We start from the raw sequence: 26767 nt of genomic DNA on the forward strand, positions 1-26767 counted from the left end.
TTGCTGGAAGTGGAAGTGGCATGCTGTAGGAAGTATGTGGGCTTTCAAGCTATACAAATTTAAATCCCAGTCCTTCTGTTGATGAGCATTAAGACTTTCGGCACATTTTAAAATTCACTTATAAAATGCAGTTTTTATGTGATATAAATGAGTAATGTAGTAAAAGTGCTTGGCATAATTCCTGGCATCATCTGGTAGGCACTTAGTAAATGTTGACTTGTCCTTGTAATGATGCTGAGTAAACTAAAATGTTCCACTGTACTGAAAGTTTTACAAGGTGTTTGATTGAGTCTCATAATATTCATAAATAAAATGAGCAGATATACTAGGCTAAATACTTAACCGTTGTAGTATACAATTCTCTGGAGGGTGAAATGGACCTAATATCTTTATGTAGTTGTCAACTGGGGAAAAGTAAAATTGTATTATGCAGAAATTGATCCTGATCTCACACAGAAAAATTTCAGTGTTACCTGAATGTACTTTTTTTGCTTGTGTGGAGAATGCCTGGTCAGTTTGTACATGGCAGCAGTCCAATACAAATGAAAGCCATTTTAAAAATTAGTGTTAGATTTCAGATAGATTTTGATAAATTGGATACATTGTTAGAATTACTGAATGCAGTTAAAGAGTAGCCAGATTCCTGATGAAGGAAAATGTAGGTAGAAAATTATTGGTTATATATAAATTTTAAGCATCATAATAGATAAAAAACTGATTAAGTAATGTACTCTTTTTAAAACTGGTAGCTCATTGGGTTAAATAGTTATTAAAACATGTGACAACCATGAGGTAATCTTTCCATCCTGTTCAGCATGGGTCTTATCTTACGTAATGTCACTGTATAATTTTGGGCTTTACAAATTGAATAGACATTTGGAAATTTTGCAGAAGGTTTAATTTAATTTAATTTTTTTTTTGATTAGAAATTTAAAGGAACTGAAATTGTCTGAGAGAAGAGAGATGTAGGCATTTAAATAATGGTTGTTTTCAAGTGTATATAAATCCTAGCTAGAGAGAAATGATCAAGAGTATTTTCTTTCTGTTTGGAAAACAAAAGTGTAAATGTGACATAAAAAGATTTGTAAAGGAAAAAGATTCCTTACCTTGGATGTTAAAGTTCTAAAAGTAAGGAGGATTATAAATATTTCCTTTATATAGATCCTTGATATTCATAAGGATATTCTTCTGGGTATGGAAGTATACGTGGATCTCTACATGCTGATAAAAATCGACCAATTTTTTAGGTGTATGCTGTTGGTTACAATGAGACTGGAATGAAAAAAAAATGTAAGGATATCTGTGCATATTGTTTAGCATTATGAGAGGAGTAAAGATACAGACCTTGCACATTAGAAGGTGTCATTATCTTTGTGGCATCCATTTATACAATATTTACTTGTATATTTACAGTATGCATGGGATTCCCTGTGGTAGAGCACGAAGTGTAAGAGAAGGCCTTTCTCCTCAAGGGGCTTTCGGTATTGTTACATGTGCACACATGAAATATTAATAACAATTAATGAAGGCGTGATTAAATGCTAGGTAAGTGGTACTATTATAAGAGATTAAGGAAATGGACAGATTTGTTATGAGGAAGTCTTCATTAGGGAGATAACTCTTGAGCAGGATTTTGAAAGACATAAAATGTTCTTAGAAATAATAGAGTAATATACAAGTTAGCACATTAAAATGAGTAAGTGAATATGTGTAATTCCAGACTTAAATTCTAAATCCCTCAAATAAGCACAATTTATAAATCAGAAATATAATAATTTTTTTAGTTTTAGTCTATAAATCACCATTTTAATATTTGTCTTTTGCTATTAGATGTAATACTTAACCTTTTTGTGTCTTAGTTTTGTCATCTGCTAAATGGGGGTAAAAATTGTGTATCACATCAAATTGTTGAGGATGAAATGAATTTGTACATCTGCAGTGCTTAGAACAGTGCCTAGCACATAGCAAGTGCTTAATGACCATCCCTTGTTACCACTCATTTTATAAGATGGCTGTGAACATGGTGCATGTGGGGATTTGGAGACTGATGCAGTTGCAAGAGGCATCTGAATTGGGGAATAGTAGAAAATAGGTCAGTCAGAGGGAGACCAGACTAGGGAGCCTTGATGTTTAAACCTGATGAGCTGCTCCAGGAGTGGTAAGGAAGATTCTGCTCATAAACCAGTGCTTACCACTTGGTGGTGGTGCCTTATAGCAGTGTACTAAGGAAGCTTGATCTGTGTCTGGTCTCACTAGCAAAGAAGAATGTTATTGTAGAAATTAGTGGTGAGCAGCACTTACTGTGTCTGTGGGAGGTGGTAGTGTATTTTAGCATTTTTATCATTATCGCACTAAATATTAGGAACTATTACAGCTTCTTGTTTCGGAAAGCCTTATAATATAGAACAGTTAAGGAAGATGAATTCACTTAGGAAGACTAGCTTTGAGTTTAATGTGTAATTCTGAGAAGTGTTTTAAAGGAAGACTTGAATCAACTTTTTCCTTTTGTTCAGAATGAATTCCACTTTTTTTTCTTCCTTGTGATTTTAGATCCATTGGGCTTGAGGAGAATCATTTAACAGATTCATACAGGGAACATATTTTAGTAAATGTATTTATTATGAGCAGGGCATTGTCCTAGTTACGGAAGATACACAGATGAAGAATATGTTTTCCGTCCTCCGCCTGTCTGTGGTCTGTTACTGGAGAAGGGTCTGTTAACACGTAATTAAAGGATGTGATATGATCTAGCATCAAGGTATGTGTTAGGCACTGTGGGATGTGCGAATAGGAAGTGTGCTGGTCTGCCAGAGGGCAGATGAGGCCAGAGGGTTAGTTTGCATGAAGGGACATTTATTTACCTCTCATCTCTCCTCACCCCTTCACTGGGAAGCACTCTGCTGGAGTAATTGCTTTCAAGATATTTGTAGTTAATATAGCACATTTTAAAAACACAGGGCTCTGACTATGCCTCAAATGCTGGTGCTATTTTATTAACTCAGGTTTTTAACACTTTGCAGCTTTTAAATGATACTTTTGGTTTCAGGAGAAGCTGTTCTTAGCTGTCTGTAGAAGTACTGAGTTTTCATTGTCTTTGGAAAGCAGTTTATACAAGGGAAAGCCTGTTCTTGAGGTAGAGTCTAGTTTCAAAATGACAAATGTCATTATTTGTACTACTAACAAAAGGCTTTTGTAGTCTTAGTTTCTTGTATGTGGAGAATAGGCAACACAGACATACTGCCCATTTACTCTATCAACCAACTTTTAAGTGTGCTTAACATGGATTTTTGTTAGAGGAGTAGCATGAATATTCCTTGATCAGTTTGCAAAACACTGTTCTGTATTAATCAGAATTGATTTTTGTACTTTGCATAAAGTGTGTTCTTTTTAGAATAATCAAATAGTTTTCTTTGATAAAATTATCTACATGAATTCAGAGCACTCACAATAAGTTTCTGATCTTACTTAATCATTATTTTATGTTAGCATTTCAGTCTCCCTGTTTCCTTCATTTCATATCTATTTATTGGGGTTAACCACTTTGGTGTTTATTATTTTCATTTTCTTCTTTCCTGTTTCTCTTTCTCTTATTGTTGACCCTTTTCCTCTTTTACTTCAGGATATTTTTAGAGATTTAGGGTCATTGTGTATATTGATTTGCTAGGATTAGTTATGCCTTTTTAATCTGTGGAAGATACTTCACTTTGAGACAGCTGTGTCTTTTATACTTTTTTTGATTTTATTCTGAAATAGAGACTACCTCTCAGAATAGGATGCAGAGACCAATTGCCTATCACATCCCTCTGTACTTTGGGTTCTAGAAATTTGACAGTTTCTGTTCTTTGAGAACTCATGAAATAGATATGTTGCGAGCCTCATTTTTTCTCAAATAACAAATTTTCCAGTATGTAATTCATCATATGATGAAAGTTTTCTTATAATTTAAGGAAGTACAATTCTAAGATTGTTTGTAAATTTGCCTTATTATGGTTTCCTGTGCACCTGAATTATTCTACATTTCTCCTCTGCTATGTTCACAGACTCAAGGAATACCTCAAGTTTGGAGTACAGTAACAGAACCTTCTGCAGAAGGTAAAAATGAGGGCTGTCCACTTTTCACTGTGATGGACTATTTAGAAAACAGTAGTCTTTCTTAAACATCTTACTGTTCATTCTTCCTTTTCCCCAGCAGTTGGGAATCACTTTTGTATAGATTTGTGTTAAGTTTTGCTTTACCATTCTTTGTTTTGGGAAGTGGGTGGGTAGGCTGGACTCTGGTTACAGTTCTGTTATGTTAAAGTATATTATTGCAGGAGATTCACTGTATTAAATTCTACTTGAGGTGGAACAAAATTTTATTCTCGTTCTTTTGGATAAGGGACTTGTTTGTTGATAGTAGTATTCTCCTCTTCAGAGGTGGTCAGTTGTACAAACATCTTTTTTCTTTTTAAACAAATGTGTGTTTACTTGGGTCTTTTTTTGCTATTCCACTGAATGTTACTTAGCAGTTTAGAAGTAATTATAATAGAAATAATGCAAATTACAAATACAATGCAGATAAAATTTTCAAAGATATTAAATAACCATTTCATTTGCAATATGAACATGACTTGTTTCTGAAAACTAAACATTTTTGCAATTCTGGATCATACGTGTGTATATGTTACATTACATATATAAATATATGGCTCAGAATGAATGACAAAAAATAGGGTAAATCACATAGTATGTGTGTCGTACTTAAATACTTTTCACTTTGTGGATAGTTACTCTATCTAAATAGAGTACTTAGTGCAAATAAAGCTTATTTTCCAACTTCTCATCTGGTTAAGGTGCTCTTCAATATGAGATCCTTAATGAGCATTCTTCTAACATTTGGCCAGTCTTTTGTTTCTCTTTGTCAGTGTGAATTCTTCCATATGTTGAAAATGGTGGACCATTTAGATACTTTTGATTTAGAGTGTTTAAAGTTAACTGCTTACTTAAGTTATTAGTTTAAAAGTGGAGTCTAAATCAGTCTGACAAAATGAAATAGTAAATGTCATTTCCATTGAAGTAAATTAAGTTTTTACTTCCATCATCAGTTCTTTTCCTTAGCATGTAATCAGGTAAAAAGAAAGTATAAAACAAGTGTTTATCACTAGGAGCTTATGGTTGCTTAAGGGCTGTGTTCTTGAACAAAATTAACAACAGAGAGTTGTTATTCACTCACATAAAGGTGTAATAAGGTCATATTGACTTGAGAGTTCAGTAAGAGTAGGGAAAGAGAATTGTGCCCCTGGGAATACTGCTAATAAGGCAAAAGCAGAGGATTAGCTAATGAAATAAGTAATGGCCATCAGAAACATGGGAGCTGAATCAGGTACATTGTCTTGGAAGTCTAGAGAGGAAAGTTTTCAGGAGATAATGGATGGCTGTATAATTGAGGGCATAGTCTATCTTATTGCAAGGTATCTGTTGAAGCCTTCACAAAGAGTGGGTTTTTTTTAGGTCTCTTTAATAGGAACAGATGTATTCCTGAGAAGATGATTTATGCTTATTTTGTGAACCCTATGACTGATTTTGTTTCCTTTGTCTACTTTTCGTAGCTGTTTTTAAGGATCTCATGTATATTCTGTGCATGTTCTAACTTAGTTTTATTTTATTTCCCTGTTCCATTGCCATCTTTTATGTTATTCTCTTTATGTTATGTGAATCTTTGTAAATCATTTCTTCTCACTCCCTCCCTTCCTTAGTTGGGGGATAGAGAGAGAAGAGATGAAAAGTGGCTAGTAGTTCTGATATAGAGAAATACGATGTATTGGGAAAAACTATTAGACTTGGCAAGAAGAAAATCATTAACCCTCAAGAATCAATTTAAACATTGGTATGGGGAATTGAGTCCCACACACATACAAAATTAGCGTTAAAAAAGATTTAAGTGGAAGCCACCTGAATGTACATAGGTGGATAAGTGAATAAAGAAAATGTGGCATATACATACAATGGAATATTCTTCAGCCTTAAAAAGAAGGAAATTCTGACACATGTTACAACATGAACCTTGAGGACGTTATGCTGAGTGAAATGAGCCAGTCACAAAAGGACATATACTGTATGATTCCATTTATATGAGGTACCTAGAGTCGTCAAAATCATAAGGACAGAAAGTAGAATGGTGGTTGCCAGGAGCCAGGGAGAGGTGAATGGGGAGTTATTGGTCAGTGGGTACAGAGTTTCAGTTTTGTAAGATGAAAAGAGTTCTGGAGATGGATGGTAGTGGTGGTTGCACGATAATATGAATACTTAGTACTATTGAACTGTACACTTAAAAATGGTTAAGATGGTAGCTTTTATGTTATATGTATTTTAATCTCAATAAAAAATGATCTAAGAGAGTGAGTAGATAAGAAGTAGAGAAATGGTGGGCAACCCTCTATTTAAGATATAGGGAAGAAAATGGAGGGAAATTGAATGGCAGTTACAAGTGGCTAGTATGATCAAAGGAATGGTTTTCTTAAGAACTGATAGATTTGACTGTGCTTAAAGAAACAGGGAAGCACTCTACTGACATTTTTAAAAGTTGAACATATAGAAAATTTTAAATTCAGGAACTACTTTGTTCAAAAAGTACTATGTATAAAGGTTTGTAATTGGGATTATACCTTATTACATCACTTAATATCAGCATTTGTTTTCTTCACCAATATTTGTGTTGGTTTATGGATTAAAAAGATATCGTTAGCTAATAAAAGATGAATTTAAGCCAAGACAGGCTTGTTGACAGAATTGCTAGCTGGCACTCACAGGCATGTCACTAAACATTTTCAAATCCGTCATAGAATTTATTTCCTATGAAGAATTTGAATGACAATTTAAAAACAATAATCTTAAACTTTTGGGAAGGGGTTGGGCTGGGCTGGGAAAAGGGGAATTGGGAGGTTGAGTACTTAGAGAGGGGAGGCCCCAAGAAAGACCTTACCTTTTAATTTGCTTATGCATTTATTTGGTTTCTGAATTATATGTTGTAAGAATATAGAATTCTAACATCATTATTTTCCATGTTTTGACCAGTACCAAATATCTTGTGGCAGAATTTTTTTTTTTTGTGGCAGAATTTTAATGATAGTGCTACAGCTCTACTACTACAATGAATAATAATAGGTTTCTGTGTACTAGCTGCATACCCACTGATCCAGAGCCTGTGACCTTAGCAAAGGTAAGCATGTCCCAGATTGCAGTGTGAGATAGTTGAAGATTGATCTGCTTTGGTAGTTGTCTAAATTTTTCTCATCTGTTTGTAATGAGCATGCTTAGTTGCATGAATCTGACCTTGACATAGACTGCATTCTCTTTTAGATGTGTAATTGGAAGCTTTTGGATGTGTAATTGAAAAAAGGGGAGGCTAAATTTTAAGTTAGTGAATAAATGTTTTAGGGCTGTGTCCAGATTCTTTGAATGGTTTTCAGGAATGCCCCAAAAAGTAATCATTCTAGTTTCTAATGGAACCTGCACTATATTAAGTAATGGAGGCTGAATTTATCATAAAACTAAATGCTTAATAAATTCCTGTGCATAACTGATTGTTGAACATGTTTTGTTGAGTGGCTTGAAATTATAGCATACTGTGTTCTTTTTTACTACAGAGCTTTATTTTCAAGTTTGAGCAGTTTATGTGTTTGAGTAAGTCTTACTTTAGTGGCAGGAGATTAATTGGGAACTTTGTTGTAAAGATACTTTATCACCGATGATTTTATTAATCACAAGTGATAAAAATCACACACATCTCCATTCATTCATTAAGTCATGAAACATATATTTAGTTCTTCCTGTGAGATGGCATTATTCTGGGCTTTGGGGATAGAACATTGAGCAAATTAAATATCCTTCCCTCATGAAGTCATTACTCTTTTAGGGAGAGAGATAGTAAACAAGTTTGCATGTGTGCATGTAGATACATACACTCATAAGAGTGCTGGAACAAATAAGTGATAGGATAAAAGTAAAGCAGGGTAACACATAGTCAGTGACCAGGTAGGGCAAGGGCTTTTTAAGTAATGTCATTTAGGAAGAACTCCCCAGAGAAGTGACACTTGGTTATAGATGAGCGTTGAGAGTAAGCCAGAGGGGGGGTATAGATGAAGTACATTCCAGGTTTAGGGATCAGCCAGGCTAAGACCCTGAGTCTGGTGTGAACCTCAAACTATTGAGAGGATTCTGAGAAGGCTAGTATAGCTAGAAGGTCCTAAGGGATGGGGTGAGTAGTAGGAGACATATAAGATCCAAGATGGACAGGGGCCAGATCTCGTAGGACCTTGTAGGGCCTAATAAAGAGTTTGGGATTTATTCTAAGTATAATGTAGTCTATTGTACATCTAGCTTCATTCTCTTTTGGAAAGATTACTGTAGTAACTGTGTGGGTATTAGCCTCTTGAAGAAAAGGGGCAGGAGTAGAAGTGGAAGGCCGTGAGGCCTTGAGGCTCTTGTAGTGACCTGGGGAGGTAGCAAAGAGCAGTAGCAGAGAGCAGAGAGGATGGTAACCATTGGATTGGATTTGGGAAGTTGATGGGGGTGAGGACAGGAATTAAGGATGGCTCCTAGGTGTTTTGTACCTGCGGTATTAAAATTTCTTCGAGATGGAGACAATTAGAAAAAAGTCTGAACAGGCCCAATTAGGGGACTAATAATGGGAAAAGAGAGTTGATCAACACTGAGATCAAGATGCAGAGAGGTGAAGGACTGAGTGCCAGGAGGTCAGGAAGCAGAGGGAGCCAGGAAGAGCAGTGAGATGCAATATGAGGAGAACTGAGAACGTAGGGTCCTGGAAGCCTAGGGAGGAAATGTTTTAATAAACAGGGCACAGTGTGTGTCAGATGCTCCAGAAGTTCAAATGAGAAGGTGACAGAGATTGGATTGACGAAGTGGTAGTTGGTGATCTTGACAAAAGCAGTTGCCTGTAGTGGTGAAAGTGAAAGTCTGATTGGAGTGGGTGAAGGAGGAAGTGAAGATGGTAAAATACTGTTGACTTTCAAACTAGACTTTGAGAAGAGAAGATAGCAGAAAAGCTTAGCAGGGGTGGGTGGGTGGGGTCTGGCAGCATGTGTCCCATGGTATAAAATATAGCTACCCTTTTCAGAAATATCTGGTATGTTCTTGATATTTGCAGTCTAAAACTTGGACTATAAATGGATTTTCTTAGGGGCCTTTTTTGGTCTTAACTCTGAATCTTATGATAATTAAGTGTATCATTTCCCAAATACAGATGCTTTATTAAATCCCATTTTGGTATTTTAATGAAATGAGCCAGTGTAACTCTCAACACTGAGAATTGTATCTGTAAATTTTACTCCACCTCTCCCCTTTCTAGAATCTTACTGGCTATTACAAATTTTCCCTATTGCACAGCACTTCTTACTTTGACAAGGTGAAACCCTTGTCACTGTGTTTACTTACGATCTCTAGATATGTCTGTACCATGTAAGAGGAACTATAGGTGTTTTTTTAAAAGCATCATTGGAGGACAAGAAAAAATTTGTGGTGGCAGAAACCGGGCGCTGTCCATTCTGAGTTGCTTTGGAAATCTTGAGAAAGGGATACTCTCCAAATGCCTGTAAATTCAGGGAATCGATCATTCTTGGTACAAGACCTAAACACCCCCAAAAGGCAAATTCTATTCATCAACTTAAGAAATATATGAGAATATCAACTACTATTCACAACTACTGTTACATTTATAAAGAGGAAGAATGCAGAGGGTTTTTGCAGTATTGTGTCTTCATGATGTCCTAGAGTTCTTATCTAAGTTACTTATGAATTTTTGCCAAATGAAGCCTTCTCAGTAGGGAAAAACAACAAATGTAACATCAGTCAGCCAATATATAAAGTTTATTAAGGCATCCAGAGAATTAATTGTCTTGCAGGATATGCCTTTATGAAATTACAAAAAGTTTATTAAATTATAAGTAGTTATAGGTAATATCTTGTTATCAATTCTAGGAAAAGCAATACTTCTTTGTGACTTAGGCTACTATAAGAAAGGGTAGTTTTGTAGTTTACAGTGCTGTCTTCATTTTCCATATTTTTTTAAATTTAATTTTATTTAAATTCAATTAATTAACATATAGTGTATTATTAGTTTCACAGATAGAGTTCGGTGATGATTCATCAGTTGCATAGAACATCCAGCGCTCATCACAACAAGTGCCCTCCCTTTTTTTTTTTTTTTAAGATTTTATTTATTTATTTGAGATAGAGCAGGAGAGAGAGAGCACACGCAGGGCGGAGGGACAGAGGGAGAGGGAGAAGCAGGCTCCCCGATGAGCAGGGAGTCTGAGGCAGGGCTCCATCCCAGGACCCTGGGATCATGACCTGAGCTGAAGGCAGATGCTTAACCGACCGAGCCACCCAGGTGCCCCAACAAGTGCCCTTCTTAATGCCCATCACCCAGTTACCCCATCCCCCCACTCCCCTCCCCTCCACCAACCCTCAGTTTGTTTCCTATAGTTAAGAGTCCCTTTATGACTTGCCTCCCTTTCTGAATTCAGCTTACTTAATTTTTCCCCCCTTATGATCCACATTTTTTAGTAAAAAATTTGGGTGATATTTTTTCAAAAATGAATTTCATGTCATTGTGAATGTCTTTGCTTTTTCTGCATATTAATAGGAAGCAAGGAGCAGAGATCTCAGAAATATCAAATGGATGAAATATTTTTATTAGAATTTGTGTAGATTGAAAGCATGTAGAAACTACAAATAGATATGGAGCTCATCTTCTAGAATATAAGGATTTGTTTATTTTGCAAGTAAATTGGTTAAACGGTGGGATCTAGAGGTGATTGTTTCTGGCTGGTCAACATTTTCATTAAAATAAAAATTTTTACTTAATAGAATAAAGTATATTGTTTTCATGTAATAGCAAGTATAAGAAAGGGCAATTTATAATTTAAGAAGAATTCTGAATTTAATTATTAGGTAATAGCTAATAATAAGCAAAATAAGCAGAATCACTTTCTTCTCATTTGGCACAGCTGGGGCCCAGGAGAAAAAAAAAAGTTAAAATAGGAAAGCACTTTGGGATCTGAGAAATAAGTCAATTACAACAGAACAAGGGAATACAACTGGGAATTATTGAATAGATGATAGAAAAGGCAAAAAACTCTGAAACAGGTTATTTCAACTCCAGCCCATGAAAGTGGAGAAATAGTAAAGTTTACATGTGTTTTATTTACATGTAATTTAAACAATGTAATTATTCCTAAAAAAAAAAGACTACTAAAATTTCAGATTATTCCTGAACGTAACCTAAGTTAAGGGAATTGGTTTTCCTTTGAAGTCTTGGTTTTCGAAAGGCATCATAAATATTTCTGTAGTAGTTTATTAGTTTTTTGCAGGATAAACATCCTAAATCCATATTAGAAGCTTTCTAATAGTGTGAATTTAGTATCGTATGTCTTTTCAACCTGGTACTAAGTGAACAAGGAACAACAAGTAAACTTTATGGGTTCTGAGGCTTCATAATTACTGAGGCCTTTCATCTTTTAGACACTAATTTCTTGAGAAACCTCAAAGTACAGCTATGCTTTTCTTGGAGAGACAGTATCCCAAAGTAATGTGGAACTTGACTGCCTGTATTCAGTTCTTTACATAACACTTAACTAGATTTGTGATCTTGGGCAAGTGCAAGTACCTTAATCTCTGTGTTCCTAACTTTCCCCATTTGTAAATGTAGCTCATCATAGTACTACCACCTTAGAGGATTATGTTGAGGATTAAATGAATTACTGAATATGTAGAGTGTAGAACAATACTTGATAGCTAATAAGGGCCTAGTGTTTGCAGTTATCATTGTTAGGGTTAAGAGATTACTGTATTGAAGAAAAACACAAGCTACAAAGTACTAGAGAAATGAGCAATTATTAGAACTCTACCTACATAATTGAGAAAGAATTAGAAAGATTTCTTTTTAAAATTGTAATGTCTTAACTGAAAACAGTTTTAAGTTTCGTGAAAAGTTGCAGGACCAGAACGAAGAGCTCTCACATACACTTTGTCCAGAGACCCTCATTCCAGTTTTGCCATTTGTCCTAATAATGACCTTAATACCCAAAGGATCCAAGAGTATGCATTATACCCAGTTGTCCCTGTCTTCTTTAATTCGGAACAATTCCATAGTATTTCCTGGACTTCCGTGTCTTTGGCTTGAAATTTAGAAGAGTGACATTTCACAGATTGTATCTGAATTAGGATTTGTTTGAGGTTTTCATATGATTAGATCCAGGTAATACATTTTGGGTTGGACTGTTACAGAAATGATCCTTTTCATTACATCTTTTTAAGTGGCAAATGGCATCTATTTATTTGGTTACTGATGGTATTTGATCACCTAAGATAGTGTCTGCTTTTTTTTTTTTAACTGTAAAGTTACTTTTTTCTCCTTTGTAATATTTTTTGTGTAGAGAAACTTGGAGACTTTGTAAAAGCATATTCCTCATATCACTTGCACCCACTAGTTTTAGCATCTGTGGGTATTTCTTGCCCGAATTAATTAACTCTCATGATTGCCAAATTGTAATTTTTTGAGTTACATCATTCCTTCTATTTATTAGTTGCATTCTGCTGTAATGAAGAGATTTAAACAGTGTATTGTCAACATCTTGTCCTGTGAAGATGGTAGGGGAGATGACAGATGTATCTTGAAAGTAGAAATTGGAGAAATAGTGAATCTCAGACTCTTATGATCTGAAGATTGATCTTCTGCACTTACTCACGTATATCCTTGTGGACTCTTGGATTTCTCCTTTATTCAGTGGGCTGTAATTTGTTGCTGTCATTATTTTGATACTCAAATCCTTCCATGTTTGGCTAGTGGAAAGCCTTTCAAGCTGGCTGACTTCTGTATTCTTTTGTATGTATGTCTCCATCATTGTTTGAGCTCCTCCTTACTTTCTGGCACAAAAAAGATGTTCCAGGCTTATTTTGTTATTTCTCAGCCGTAGCCCTGGAAACAACCATTTCTTCAAGGACTCCTGGTTACGTATAGTTGAGATTGTATTTAGAAACCATGATTTGTGCACTAGGTATGCTCATTGCTACTGAGGTGTTGTTGCCAGGCCTTCTCAGTGAACAGGTTAGAAGCACATACCTTTATATCTATTTCTCACTCTATATTAAAAAGTCTTGAGTATTACTGATGTCTGATACCAGTTAATACTGCTGCCAGTATAACACTACCGGGTCAATTCTAGCTTAATCCCTTTCCCTACTTGTGCCTGCTTTTACTCATCATGAAACACCTAGCCCTGTTATCTTCAAAATATTTTCTTATTTGCCAGCCCCCCTGCACATAGCCACTCTCTTGACTCTCTTGGGCTGCTACCTTACCCAGGAGTCTGCCACGTATAGACCTGTGCCCTCACAGAGCTGTCACCCCACCCCATGTCCCGGTTATGTAGGCTCTGATCACCACTAGCCTATCTTCCCATCCCTTTATGGAATCTAGCCACTGCCAAGCAATTGAAAGATTTTGAAATGAATTTGAGAATTAGAAAAAACTTGGGAGAAGAGTTTGAGCGCTCTCCAGTGACACTCTGTCAGTGAATCTGTCTGTATTTTTATTACTGAAGCACATTATTCACATTTTTCCTTCTTCCTATAACTAGCTATTGACAAGGGTCCCTGTGAATGGGGAAGTTATTTGGTATTTTAATGTTTTAACTATGTGGCAGTACTCAAAAAATGAGAACTTTTCTTAAAGTCGTTTTGCCAGTAATAACTAGTTAAACCACTACTGTATATAGTAAATGAAACCTAAGTTGGAAAATGTTATCTACCAAGTAAATGCAGCTAATAGTATTGGTGAACTGTTAGGTTTCTAAATGCTAAACGTACTAGAAAAAGGCATATGTAGTTGCAGATCAAATAAAAACTGCCTGAGTCTTGAAAATGCTCCTGCCATTGAAATTGGTGAATTTTTCTGTCTAGAAGAAACTAGGATTAAAAAGTTTTGAATGTAGTGTCTTTTCCTCCCTGGAGATTGTGTGACAAGCTGTGAAAACTCAACTTTTAGCTGGCCTTTAGTTAATCTCCTTTAGAAAGAAAGTATTTATTAACTGGGCTTTTGCGTTCATTTTTTGTTGAACTCCCTCTTAAAGTCAGTAATTTTCTGACTTCGAGCTTTCTAATAGTCTTGGTAATAATTTCTTGACTCTGATGTTTTACATTTTATCCAGTGCGCAGTAGTAATTACTGTGAACTCAGTAAATAGTTGCTGAATAAAAGAATCCCAAGGTGCATGTAGAGAAAATCTTCTGAAGAAACTTTCAAATTCCAGGGAAAAAAAAATAATTGATCATTTTAATAATTTTAATAGCAGAAAATTGAAGCAAACATTTGTAAAGCTGTCATTTAAAAGTAGAATTTCTGTTGTTGTTAAATATACTCTTTGAAAGGCAGCATCTGCTCCATTTTATGAGACTTAGTCATACTTCTGAAAATGTTTGTTGCTTTATCTAGAAATGACACTAAAAGGAGTGAATGAAGGTGACATTTTCCTGGCAGTCTTGGTTGTGATAGAATCACTTTGTCATCTATTCACTTATCCAACAAGCATTAATTGAGTTCCTAAGACATATCTGCCATTCCACATTTATTTAGTGCTAGCTATATTTTTGACATTGTACAACATGTTGGGAATATGAAAATGAATAAGAAGTATTGTTTGCCCTTAAAGAACTTACCTTCATTTGATGTGAAATGTTCTTTTTATTCTCAGTTCAGTGTTTAAAAGTAAATAAAGAGGAAGGAGAAGGGCAGCTGAGGGCTGAGTGTAACATGAAAGAATGTATAACCAGAGATACAGCCACTCTGTCCCTAAGGTGATATCTTTAATGACACAATAATGAGGTATTTAGGAAAACTTGATTAAACATTTAGGGTTTTTTTTTTATGGCCCCTGAGTCCACTGGTTTGTGGACTCAAGAAAGTGCATTCCTTGCATTTCCTTAATTACAAAAAATTTCTGATCCATTGTTATTTATTGTGATAATTATTTACATTTGTAGAGTAGTTTCACCATTGCTTAGAGTCATTCCCACATGCATTTTGTTAATCTTCAGAACAGTCATATAATTTTAAGACTCTGTTTCTCCAGTTTTTATTTTTAAGACATGTTTTTGTTGGGGCGCCTGGGTGGCTCACTCGGTTAAGCGCCTGCCTTCGACTCAGGTCATGATCCCAGAGTCCTGGGATTGAGCCCCACTGGGCTCCCTACTCTGCAGGGAACCTGCTTCTTCCTCTTCCTCTTGTTTGCTGCTCCCCCTGCTTGTACGCTCTCTGTCTCAAATAAATAAATAAAATATTAAAAAAAGATATATCTTTGTTATTCCTCACCATCTTCATGAAATTAGGGGTTGATACTACACCCTGTTTAAATTATAGTAAGATCACAGTTTACAAGAGAAAAAGTAATAAAGTCTTCCCTTAGTGTCCATTTGTACCACTCTTGGGAAGCTAACACCCTGGTAATTTTTATGTTCTGAATGTTCAGACATTTGCCAGCATTTATGAAGTGTGCCTCAAAGTTACATGTAATTCTTGCATGTTGAAAGGTAAGGAGCTCATGAGGGAAAGTGTGTTATTCGTCTTGGGTACAACTACCAATATCAGGACTTCCCAAGTTCAGGGTGTGGCTTTTAGGTGTCCAAATATAGCATGTTGCAGGAATTTAGTCTATGCTACAGAGACATGCCCCGCCGAGTAGCGTGCAAATGAGGAGCTCACATTCTGGCACCGTTCTAAAGATAAGCCTGTCTGGACCATGCAGAGCAGCTGATCATCTATTTCACTCAGAAGTCACACCACAAAATCTAAACTGGCTGAGTTAAGATGAAATGTGGAAGGCTTTAAACTTTTTCATCTTCTGTATTCTAAAAAGTAATTTTTAAATGTTTCTATTGCATTTAGTTGAAGTTGCTTTTCATCAAAGCCCTGCTGTATTGTACCTTAGATTAACTGCATTTTCCTGTGACAAGTTATTTCTGTCACTGTAAAGAGACCTTCTGAGGCTTTAGTTACTTGAAATTTTATAGTGAAATTGAATTTAGAGACATGGTCAATACTGGTGTGCACCTATATTTTAGAATTCAGTACTTCATATAAATATGCCTGTAATTCAGGTGTTTTTTAAACCACAAATAATTTTTAGCTTCTTTATTAGAGAAGCTGCAAAATATAGAACTGCTTTCAATAACCATTTTATATGGCCAACTTTAAATGTAGTGGCTTTTTTTAATAATGTTTATTCTTTCTCCTCCTTAACCCTTTTACCAAACCTGTTGGTACTTATAAAGATGTTTTCATGCTTTAATAGAAGGTAGTGAGTTTGTATTGAACTGTACTGTATTTAACTCTACAGTACCATATTATGGTATCAGAAGTTGATTTTTCTAAAATACATTAGTTTGCCAAAAGAAACTGTTATGCCAGTTGTTTTCTTAATATTAAGAACATTACAAGTGTGTGTATGTTTTGTTTTGTTTTTACAGAGGGAGAATGAGGGGCAGGGGGAGAGGGAGAGAGAATCTTAGGCAGACTCCATGCCCAGCATGGAGATTGACAGGGGCCTCCATCTCACCAACCTGGGATCATGACCTGAGCCAAAATCAAGAGTCGGACGCTCAACCAGCTGAGCCACCCAGGTGCCCCAACAAGTGTGTGTGTGTTTGTTTATTTGTTTATTTGAGAGAGTGAGTGAGCGAGCACAGAGGGAGAGGGAGAAGCAGACTCCCCACTGAGCAGGGAGCCCGACACAGGGTTCAGTCCCAAGACCCTGGGATCATGACCTGAACTGAAGGCAGACGCTTAACCGACTAAGCCCCTGAGGCATCCCTCAACAAGTGTTTTTTTTTTTTTTTTTTTTACCATAAATTAAGGATATAGCAGTTTTTAAAAAATAGGAGAGCTTATAAGACATGAAATACAGAATAAATGTGTATATTCAAGTTCTGATGTGGCTGATGGTGACTTGGGCTGTATTTTGAAATGTTTTCGCCATGCAGAGGAGGGAGAGGAGGAGGAAGAGTGTAATGGTTAGAAGTTGGGGCTTTGAAGTCAACAGATGTAGTTTTGAATCCTATCTCCACTACTTACGTGAATTTAGGCAAGTTACTCATATTTTCTGAGCCTCAGCTTCTGGATCTGTGGGACCAGGATTATAATATTACTTGTAAAACCTACATCATAGGGTTGTTTAAAGAATTTCATGAAATAATTCATGTAAAGCCTTTAGCTTAGTTATTGGAAATTGCCAAGTGCTCACATAATGTTAGCTACTGCTATTATTAGCATGTTCTATGTGCACACAAATGCCTTAAAATTAGAAATCAGTTTTTTCTCACAGTATTTCGGTGATTTTACAAATCATCTTTGAAGGTTTTCAACATGTACTTATATTAAATATTTATATAACAGATGAAAACTTATATGCTGGTACTTCACTAAGCTGTTTTTGTATTTTTAGGCCTGTAACTTAATACAAGTATATGGCTAAGTACACTGGGTGCATTGGTTTTTAAGATTGCCTTTTATAGATTAAAGGAGCAAGTTAATATGTATATTTTAATCTTCTAAAGTGTATCTTTCACACTGGTTTGTGTATATCATACTTGCTTAAGGCAGGGGTGGACTGGAAGCACACAAATTCTCATCTCATCCTGCTGTCAAACACACAGGTGTAAAGTGGCACCTTTTAACTTCCAGGATGTTGTAGGTCTCTGTGATTCTGATTTGGAGTCAAGGATTATCCAGTGCTGCTTTGAAATATCATGAAATATCATGAAAACAGTATTTTTTGTCTTTTATACAACTCTAGGCATGGTATGTCAGTAGATCCAATTAAAAACAACAGAACAGGTTTGGTTCTCACCTTTAGGGAAGAAAAACATCAGTTACACAAAGAGCTAATACTTAAATGGCAACTTTATGCTGGGCTGCATAGTTCCTGCCTTATGGAAGCTTACAGTATAGTAGGGACATAAGGTGTAGTTAGAAATAAGGCAGCATGTATGATGTGCTATTTGGTACAAATACTAAGTGTCATAGAAATTGTTGGGGGGAGATCACTTTCAGTTGCAGTGTTTCTTCTACTTATAACCAGTTTGTACATGAGGATGTACCTATGCATGATTCATGTGTTTCTTTTAGAAGGCTGCTTCAGCTGGGTGGCCACAGGAATGCTAGCTTCTCTCTCTGTTGCTGGCTATTTCTAGCCCTTCCTATCTCATCATTCTCCCATTACTACAAATCCTCCTGCTGTCTAAAAGCTTTTCTCCCCTTAGGTCCAGTTATCATTTTCCCTCTTTTTCAAATCATGGGACTGACACTTGGAAAGAGGAAGGGGAAGAGAGGACAGCTGTTTTGGTGCAGAATCAGGAACTTCATTCCCTATTACAGAAATAGCCCTGTTGAGAGCAGCAAGGGGGAGGGATAATGAAAAGGAGAATCCTTATCTTGCCTCTGTTCCTGTGAAAATCCATAAACGCGTGCCCCCCACATATCCTACATTTCCACACCCACTCATCTCCTGAAGATTTGGTTCTACTCACCGTCCTGTGCCCGCTCTATCCTGTTCCCCACCACCTCCTTTGTGCCAGAGCCCTGCCCCAGCTCTGAGTCCCCTGGCTCTTAGAAGTCTTATCATTTAGGCTTTAAGTTCCAGGAGTCACCCCATGATGAAGAATTGGCATAGCTCCATTGAGCTATTGTGTTACTACTTCCAGGCCCTCAGGAGGTCACAATGTGTCCTTGATGTCTGTAGTGGAATCCCAAATCCATTAATGCAATTACCTATAGCAGATTGCTCATATATAAGGTATAACTCTTGTATCACTATTAGTACTATGTGTCTAGAAGGTTTGTTTCTAAGAGAAAATGTGTTTTAAGTTTTAAACAGTGAGTTATATAAGGAGACACCTCTATTGGCAGTGAACTTGGATTCTGAAAATGAGAGTTCAAATTCTAGCTCTTCCAGTTCATAGATATGTGTGACTACTTATGTAATTACTTGGCTTCTTTTGGCCAAGGTTCTCTGTATAGACTGTAGAGAGAACAGCTATCTCTCAAATGTGGTTATGGGGGGTTTAATGAGAATATAAGTGAAAGGGTATAATAAAATGTAAAGTCCTGTATCAAAGGAATGTGGCTTTTTGGTGTTAACAGTCACTGTGTTAGGTGAAAAAAAAAAAAACAACAAGTTCTTGCCTTGTAGGAGCTACTCACCCAGGGGATAAGACAATCACGGGCAATTCCATGAGAGTATGTGATACATCCTGTGGCAGATATATGTACATGTGATCGGGGGCACAGAGGAGAGCAACTATAATCTGAAAATGGATGGATAGGGGAGACTTCGTGGACAAGGGACTTCCTGATCTGAGTCTTAAAGGCCAAGGAAGAAACATGCCAGGCAGAGAAGGAAGAAGAAGGGAAAGCCATTCCAGGTTGAAGGAGTGGCATGGGGGAATATGGTACATTCAGAAAGCTGCAGATACGGCTGGAGGTATGACTGGAGCATAAACTCTCTACTTGTATTGCTTAATTTGATTATTGAGACCACTTACCTAACTCTAAAAAGGCAATTTATTGCACAGTGGTTAACAACTCTAGAAATAAACTTGGTCTGAAACCTGGTTTGATCATTTGCTAATCTGTTATGTCTAATTAAGAACTTCACCTTCATAGACTTTTAAGTTCAGTATGATGATCAAGGTACCTACTTCAGTGGGTTGTTGGCGATGAGTATTTGAAATAATGTTTGCAAATCTCTCCTGGTGTTTAATACACACACAATAAACATTAGCAGCAGTTTTTGTTTCTGTCTTGAAAGTTTTTAGAGTTACTTTTCCCCCATCAGTATTTTATAATCTACTTTCTAGCCTAGCTGTTTAGCAGTATTTTAAACACCAACTTTTGTTTGTTATAATGGAATCAGAATTTGAATGAATTTTTAAAGATGGTCTAGATCAGTTTTCTGTGTTAAGAAACCGAGTCACAGTTAATCACCTGGCTGTCGTGTCCTAGTGAATCTGTGACACAGGTGGGACAAGAATCAGGTCTCTTTCTGTTGGCCTTGGAATAAATGTCAAAAATCACTCAGAGACACAGTTTCTAGAAGAAAGAATATAAGTTAGCAGTACAGAAATCGGCATTTCTATAGATTTGCAGATGGGAAATCTAGGTTTTGAAGAAATGCAATATCTTTCTCTGGCTGCCCTCTGGTGGAAGTGCTGTTTAGCAACAACACATGTGAAAGAGCCATGAGAGGCAGGTGATGAGGAACCAGGTTATTCTTAAAGGAGTGATTCCTTTGCCATCAAGAATTTCTTATATGGACACATTCCTATTTCTGTTCATTTGGGTCTCCTCACTAAAGTGTGGGAATAGATTTTCATAATACCTGCCAATTAAACATGTTCTACTTCATTTATTCAAGAGGATCCAACAGATAATTTGTTGAGTGTCTTTTGTGTACCAAATGCTAGGAATAGAAGCAAGAAGCATGTGCATTAGTGAAGTAAACATGTCGAAATAATAATCATACAAATAAATAATTATAATTAGTTAAATGTTATGCCTAAAAAGTACAGAGTGATTTATGACCATTAGCAATGTTTGGGAAGCCTCCCTTGAGGAATTAAAGTTTTAACTTAGGGAGTCTCAGTAAAGTAAATAGACAAAGATGAGTTATAGCAAATGGAGAAAAGAATCTCATACTGAGGAAACAGCACGTGCAAAGGCCCTAGGGAAGGACAAAGTATGATCTCTCCTAAGAAATGAAAGACAACTAGTGTATTTGAAGCAGAGAAAGCAAATATATAATACAAATCTTGGTCATGAGAAGTGGAGGTATTTACTAGGCATCACCAAAGAAACCAAAAGGCACAGGAAGAAGTGAACCTTCTTCCAAAGTAAACTGTGTGCTCTTAGTTAAAATTTTGTTGTTCTAAAGAGTCATAGTAAAGAAAATTACTTTAGAACCACTGTAATACTCTGTTTACAGAGTAGAGTAATATTAGGATTTGGGCACTTTAAATATGTATTTTTTTTCACTTGATTTTTCTTCCTTTCTCTCCTGGCTCATTGGGAATTGAGGGAATATTTTGATGTGCTGAAGTGTTGAGATCAGGGACTTTTGTTGTGGATCAGTTGAACAGCCATAGAAATGACAGAGAGAATCTTATCCTGTTTTCTTGGCTGAGATTTTTGTGTGGGTGTGTGAGGTGCAGCTGCACTGTTGGTTTCTTGGCAATCAAGACAAGCAGTTCTCAGTGCAGTTCATGCTGAATGGGAAGAAACTTAAGAGAAAAAAGGCTACTTTGAATATATTAAATTCAGTGGAAAGCACCGAGGGCCTGAACCTTTGGCTGCTATTCTAAGTTATTTGGCTAAATGGACACAGCAGCCCCAGGCACATGTCCAAGCTTATGGCAGAAACACATGAAGGAGAGAAGATTTTTAAAGTAGTCAAAGCTTTGTCTCAATAGAAAATTATCAATTACCATGTGTAATTTTTAAATGAATTTTTGCTAGTTAATTTTTCGTTTGTGATTTAAGCTTTTTCTCTAGTGAGCACTTAATGAAAAAGGCAGATTGTGAAAAATTAGCTTTGCTTGCAAAAGTGAACTCATAATTTTCTGTAGTTTATCAGAAAGATGTTTCTCAGATTTATATATACACAGATGGATTCTTAGGTCTGCTTTTATTGCTCACTTGTTTTCTTCATTTTCCTTTGACCTTTCTGTGGCCTATAAGCACTTTGTGTTCCCAAACCCTCAAATTAAATGCAGACAATATGGAGCTCTTAATTTTTTAAGGACACTTGCATCCTTCCCTTTGGATAATCTTGTCATTGTCCTTTGTATTCTTCAAGCAGGGATGTCTGAGTCGCTCCCAGTCTTTAACTGTTTATTTCTCTATTACTGTTTAATATTAGCGCTCTCAGAGTAGCATAGTCAGGTCCTATAGTTGGTTGGCCTGGGTTTCTCTCCAGTCCCACTACTGACTATCTTGGTCCCCTTAACTTCGTTTTGTTTTTTTTTTTTTTTTTAAGATTTTATTTATTTGACAGAGAGAGACACAGCAAGAGAAGGAACACAAGCAGAGGGAGTGTGAGAGGGAGAAGCAGGCTTCCCGTGGAGCAGGGAGCCCGATGCGGGGCTCGATCCCAGGACCCTGGGATCATGACCTGAGCCGAAGGCAGACACTTAACGACTGAGCCACCCAGCTGCCCCGGTCCCCTTAACTTTTTAGTTTCTCATCTCCAAAAATGGAGATAATCATGTCAGTGCTTCATGAGGTTTGTTTGTTTGTTTTTAAATAAGGCCTAAAGGAAAAGATGAATATAACGAGCTTAATTCAAGATAAGTGTCCAAGAGAAGAGATGCTATGACTGGTCATTTTCTTCATGATTAGGGCCAGTCTTCCAGAATCCACTGTCCTGGGTGATCTCATTTAGGGTAAAGACCATCCGAATGCTGATGACTCTCAATTTTTCTATCTTTGTTTCTAACCTCACTCTTCCTGAAGCCTCCAGACTTGTATAACTGACTGCTACTGTATATCTACACTTAATTATCTAATACATACTTCAGATATAACATGTCTGAAAACAACTTCCCATCTCTGTCACACACTCGTCTACTTGCCTTCCTCATCTGTTCCTCCCCGGTCTTTCCTATCATAGTTAATGGTAACACCCTCTGTCCTTTTTTTTTCTTTTTTTACTTTCCTGTAGCTACCAACCTTCATCCATTTCATGAGCACATCTAACAGCATTATCCCCAGAATATATCCTAAATCTGACCACTTGTCACCATATCGTCTGCTAACACCATGGTCCAAGGCAATAACCTCTCATTTGGACAGCTATATAAAGGAATGGCCTCGTTGTTGCTCTTTGTTTTCCTCCTTGTCTCCTACAATCCTTTCTCCACGTTGAGGAGTAAACATAGATTTAAAAACTTTGATTATTAACCCCCCTCCCCCCCAAACATGGCTAGTTCATTCCAACTGTAAGGCCTTTACACTAGTTTTTCCTTCTGTTTGGGTTATTTTTTCTCCCAGATCATCACAATGTTGGCTCCTTGCAAGTTTTGGTTCTCAATTCAGATAATATCTCCTCAGAAGCTATCCTGACATCTTTCCTTTCTTTCTTAATAGGTGATCACTGTCTGAAATTTCCCCAACTTTCCTTTCTCTTCTTGTGAATTGCCCCCTCCCCTCTCCCATGAGGGCAAGGACTTTATGCATCTTGTTTACTACCATATTCCCAGTGCTTAGTATGGAACCTGATACTCAGAAGGTTTACAGGATTATATGGCTAGATGACAAAATGAAAGAATGGATGATTAGATACATGTGCTGTAAGTATTTCTGCAGCCAGAGAAATTATGAATTATTTCATCCTGAATGAATTTTACATAGATGCTTATTTTAGAATTAACCATGCTAATATTTTTTTCTTTTTCTTTCATGTTTTCTCTGTCATAGATTATAAGCTCTTAAGTGTAGGAGGTATGTCTCCATTGTTTTCAGCTTCTGATAGAATGCCAAATATCATTTTAGTACTTATTGTCAATGGAATTGAAAATTCAATTAATATCCTCTGAAATTATAGTAATTTTATATATGTGTGAATGTATATACATATAAATATATGTGTAAATTATATAAATTTGGAAAGCAGAGGTGTTTAAAATATGCCTTCCCCTTTTATCTCTTGTAGTTCATAATTGGACCCTGGAGGACACGCTTCAGTGGTTGATAGAATTTGTTGAACTACCCCAATATGAGAAGAATTTTAGAGACAATAATGTCAAAGGAACAACACTTCCCAGGTGAGTATTTATTATCCAAATGTATTTTTTTTCACTCAGGGAGAATCACATACTAGATGTTATTTTCAGTGCCAAAATAACATCAAAGGGCCAACCTCTGAGCATGTGGTAAATGTGACAAAAACATATTCATTTGATATGAATCCACCTTAATGAAAAACGTATTTGAATGGGTTAATGTACAGATCGTTCTTAATTGTATTTTTTTAGTAATGATAACCACTCTGTATTAGTGGCCGTAAGTTAAATCTCAAAAAAAAAGTTTAATAAAATGTAAATAATAACCATTTTAAAATGTATATTACATAGAGGAACTCTATTATCTCATTTAAGCTTCATGGTTAAAGTTAAGTATGTATTATCCCCATTTTACAGATAAAAAACAATCATAGAGAAGTTATTTATTTTGCCCAATTCAGCATTTGAACCCAGATAGATCTAAATCAATAAGTCTAGAATGCCAGTTTATCCCTTAAATGTCTGGAATTATTTGTTACTAGTTTTCTAAATTTTATTTTCTAAATCTCCATTAGTTAACTTTAATGATTTTTAAAGATTTTTTTTTTTTTTAAAGATTTTATTTATTTGCGAGAGAGAGAAGGAGCGGGGCAGGGTGAGCAGACAGAGATGGAGAAGCAGACTTCCCGCTGAGCAGGTGGCCCTACAAGGGGCTCAGGGTTCTGTCCTGGGACCCCGAGATCGCGACCTGCGCTGAAGGCAGATGCTTAACCCACTGAGCCACCCAGGCGCCCCGTTAAATGTTAAAATTTGCAATGGTTCTACCAGAACCTGGCCCAGAATAAGGTTGCCTATTTTTTATTTTTCTCTCAAATTTGTTTCTTGAATCAAAAAAGACTAATCCCTTGTTAACCGCCTTATTGTTACATGCGATGAAACGTGTGTATAGCATTTCTGATCAGTTTGCTTACACTGTGTTCAAGGAAGCAGCTGCTGTTGCTTTGGACTTTGGATCCAGTTGGTGATTTTCTGTCTCCTGTAAATATCCTCTGAGCATTGATACCAGTATTTCCGAATTTACTGTGTACATGACTATAATGATGAAATGATGGGAGTAAGAGTCAGTTCAATGAGTGTGTATTGAGTATCTTCTGTGTTGTTCATGGTGTAACTAGGTGCTGGCAAGAAGACAAAAATAAGATACAGTTATTGCTTATTTATTTATTTATGAGAGAAAGGGGGAGTGTGAGGAGAGGGTCAGAGAAAGAATCTTAAGCAGGCTCCACGCTCAGCAGAGAGCCCCATGTGGGGCTCCATCCCCCGAGCCTGAGACTATGACCTGAGCTGAAACCAAGCGTCAGACACTTAACCAGCTGAGCCACAGAGCACCCCCAGTTTTTGGTCTTAAATAAGACAAGTTTCTAAGTTCAAACAGGATAGTAGAGCATTAAAAATAGGATATTAGGTGTTTTTATTTTGAGTTCTATGTTACCCTGGTTATGAGGAACTCAGTATTTTTCTTACATTGTCTTGTGGGAAGTTTCTTTGTATGACAACAACACAAAGTAAAATAGGTTGATTGGTGTTTTGGCAATAAGTGTTACAGCCACTTTTTTCTTTTGGTTAAGTAAAGGTTATCACCAATAACTCAAATTCTAAGAAAATCATTGAAATAACATCACAGTCAAGATCAATTTTTTAAATAGTGAACATGTTACTAGGAAAGACAAGTTACAAATACAGAAGTTCAGCTTCCAGGTAAGCCTGTTGGAGCCTTTTGGAGTGGAGGAGAAAGGAAGACTCCATCAAGCCCCTTTTATATGGTAATGGCACTTAGATGAGTCCACTTAAAGGAGCAGTTTCCATTAACTTAATGATGTGAGTTATAGAACTTTTTGTAGGGTAACTAGATACAAGAGCTGTTGATAAGAATATATAAGAAAACGTATTACACATTACAGATGTACACGTGCCTACAACAATTCATTATGTTTCCTTTCTGTGACATTAAAATATTGTCACATCTGCAATAGGTAGTGAAAATTATATTTTATGTTAGTTCTCATGGTCATCCTAAGCTTTTTACTGATTTTCTATACTCTGAGCTTCATATTAGCAGAACTGATATTAAGGCTCTCTTCACCTGACACATCCTCCTCATTGCTTTCAGACCTGGGTGAATCCACCTCTGGGTTCATACTGAACTTTGTATAAAACCGTTTTCTGGTATCCTTTTTACTACATCTCATTGTCTTTCTTAAATTTAGTCTCTTGATATTGTTGCTATTAATTCATTCATGCATCCATCCATGCATTCATTCATGTATTACACAGACATTTATCAAGCATCTACTTTTGCCAAGCATAATGCTAGGTGTGGGGATACAGGGACAAGACATAGCTTTGCCTTCAAACAGTTTGTTCACTGTCACATTAAAGGTGTAACAGGAGCATACACAGAAGGGACGAGCAGAGATGAAGGAAGGCATTTTGTGAAGGGAAAGTTAAGAGTTCTTTACTCCCTGAAGTTTTACAGAAGCCTGTAGCAGTTATAGGAGGCTTTGTAATTTCTCCATACTTAGAGGTTTTGATACCTTCCAAAATAAAATGTAGTGGATCAGAGTACAGTTGTTGGAATCACACATATTTGGATTTGAATCCCTGTCCTACCTCTTACTAATTATGCAGCCTTGGGCAAGTTACTCAATCTCTCCCTACCTTAGTTTCCTCATTTATAAAATGGGAAATCTATATATACTAGAGGTTTTCTTGAATTTTGACTAAGTCCTTGATACAGGACCCAGCATATAGTACATGCTTGTTTTTATTGTCATTGTTATTAACAATTTTATTATTATTAGACTTTGTGTTATAAGATTTTTATTGGCATCATACTTGGTTGTTAAGAAATCTTAGTTGATGACTGGGCTACTTGGATTTGA

At 36.4% G+C, this 26767-nt stretch overlaps 1 protein-coding gene across 2 annotated transcripts in view; it reads left to right on the forward strand.

The window, feature by feature from the left end:
- Positions 1 to 26767, forward strand: part of STIM2 (stromal interaction molecule 2) — a 141438-nt gene that overhangs the window by 90923 nt on the left and 23748 nt on the right. For both annotated transcript variants that reach the window (XM_025887277.2, XM_025887278.2), the window contains exon 4: positions 23756 to 23867. In XM_025887277.2, coding sequence (XP_025743062.1) covers positions 23756 to 23867 — 112 coding nt within the window. The remainder of the gene's footprint in view (positions 1 to 23755; positions 23868 to 26767) is intronic.

Source organism: Callorhinus ursinus, unplaced genomic scaffold (assembly GCF_003265705.2).
Source record: "Callorhinus ursinus isolate GAN/ISIS: 27379988/994484 unplaced genomic scaffold, GSC_fseal_2.0 scaffold4, whole genome shotgun sequence".
In the NCBI taxonomy this organism is placed as follows: Eukaryota; Metazoa; Chordata; class Mammalia; order Carnivora; family Otariidae; genus Callorhinus; species Callorhinus ursinus.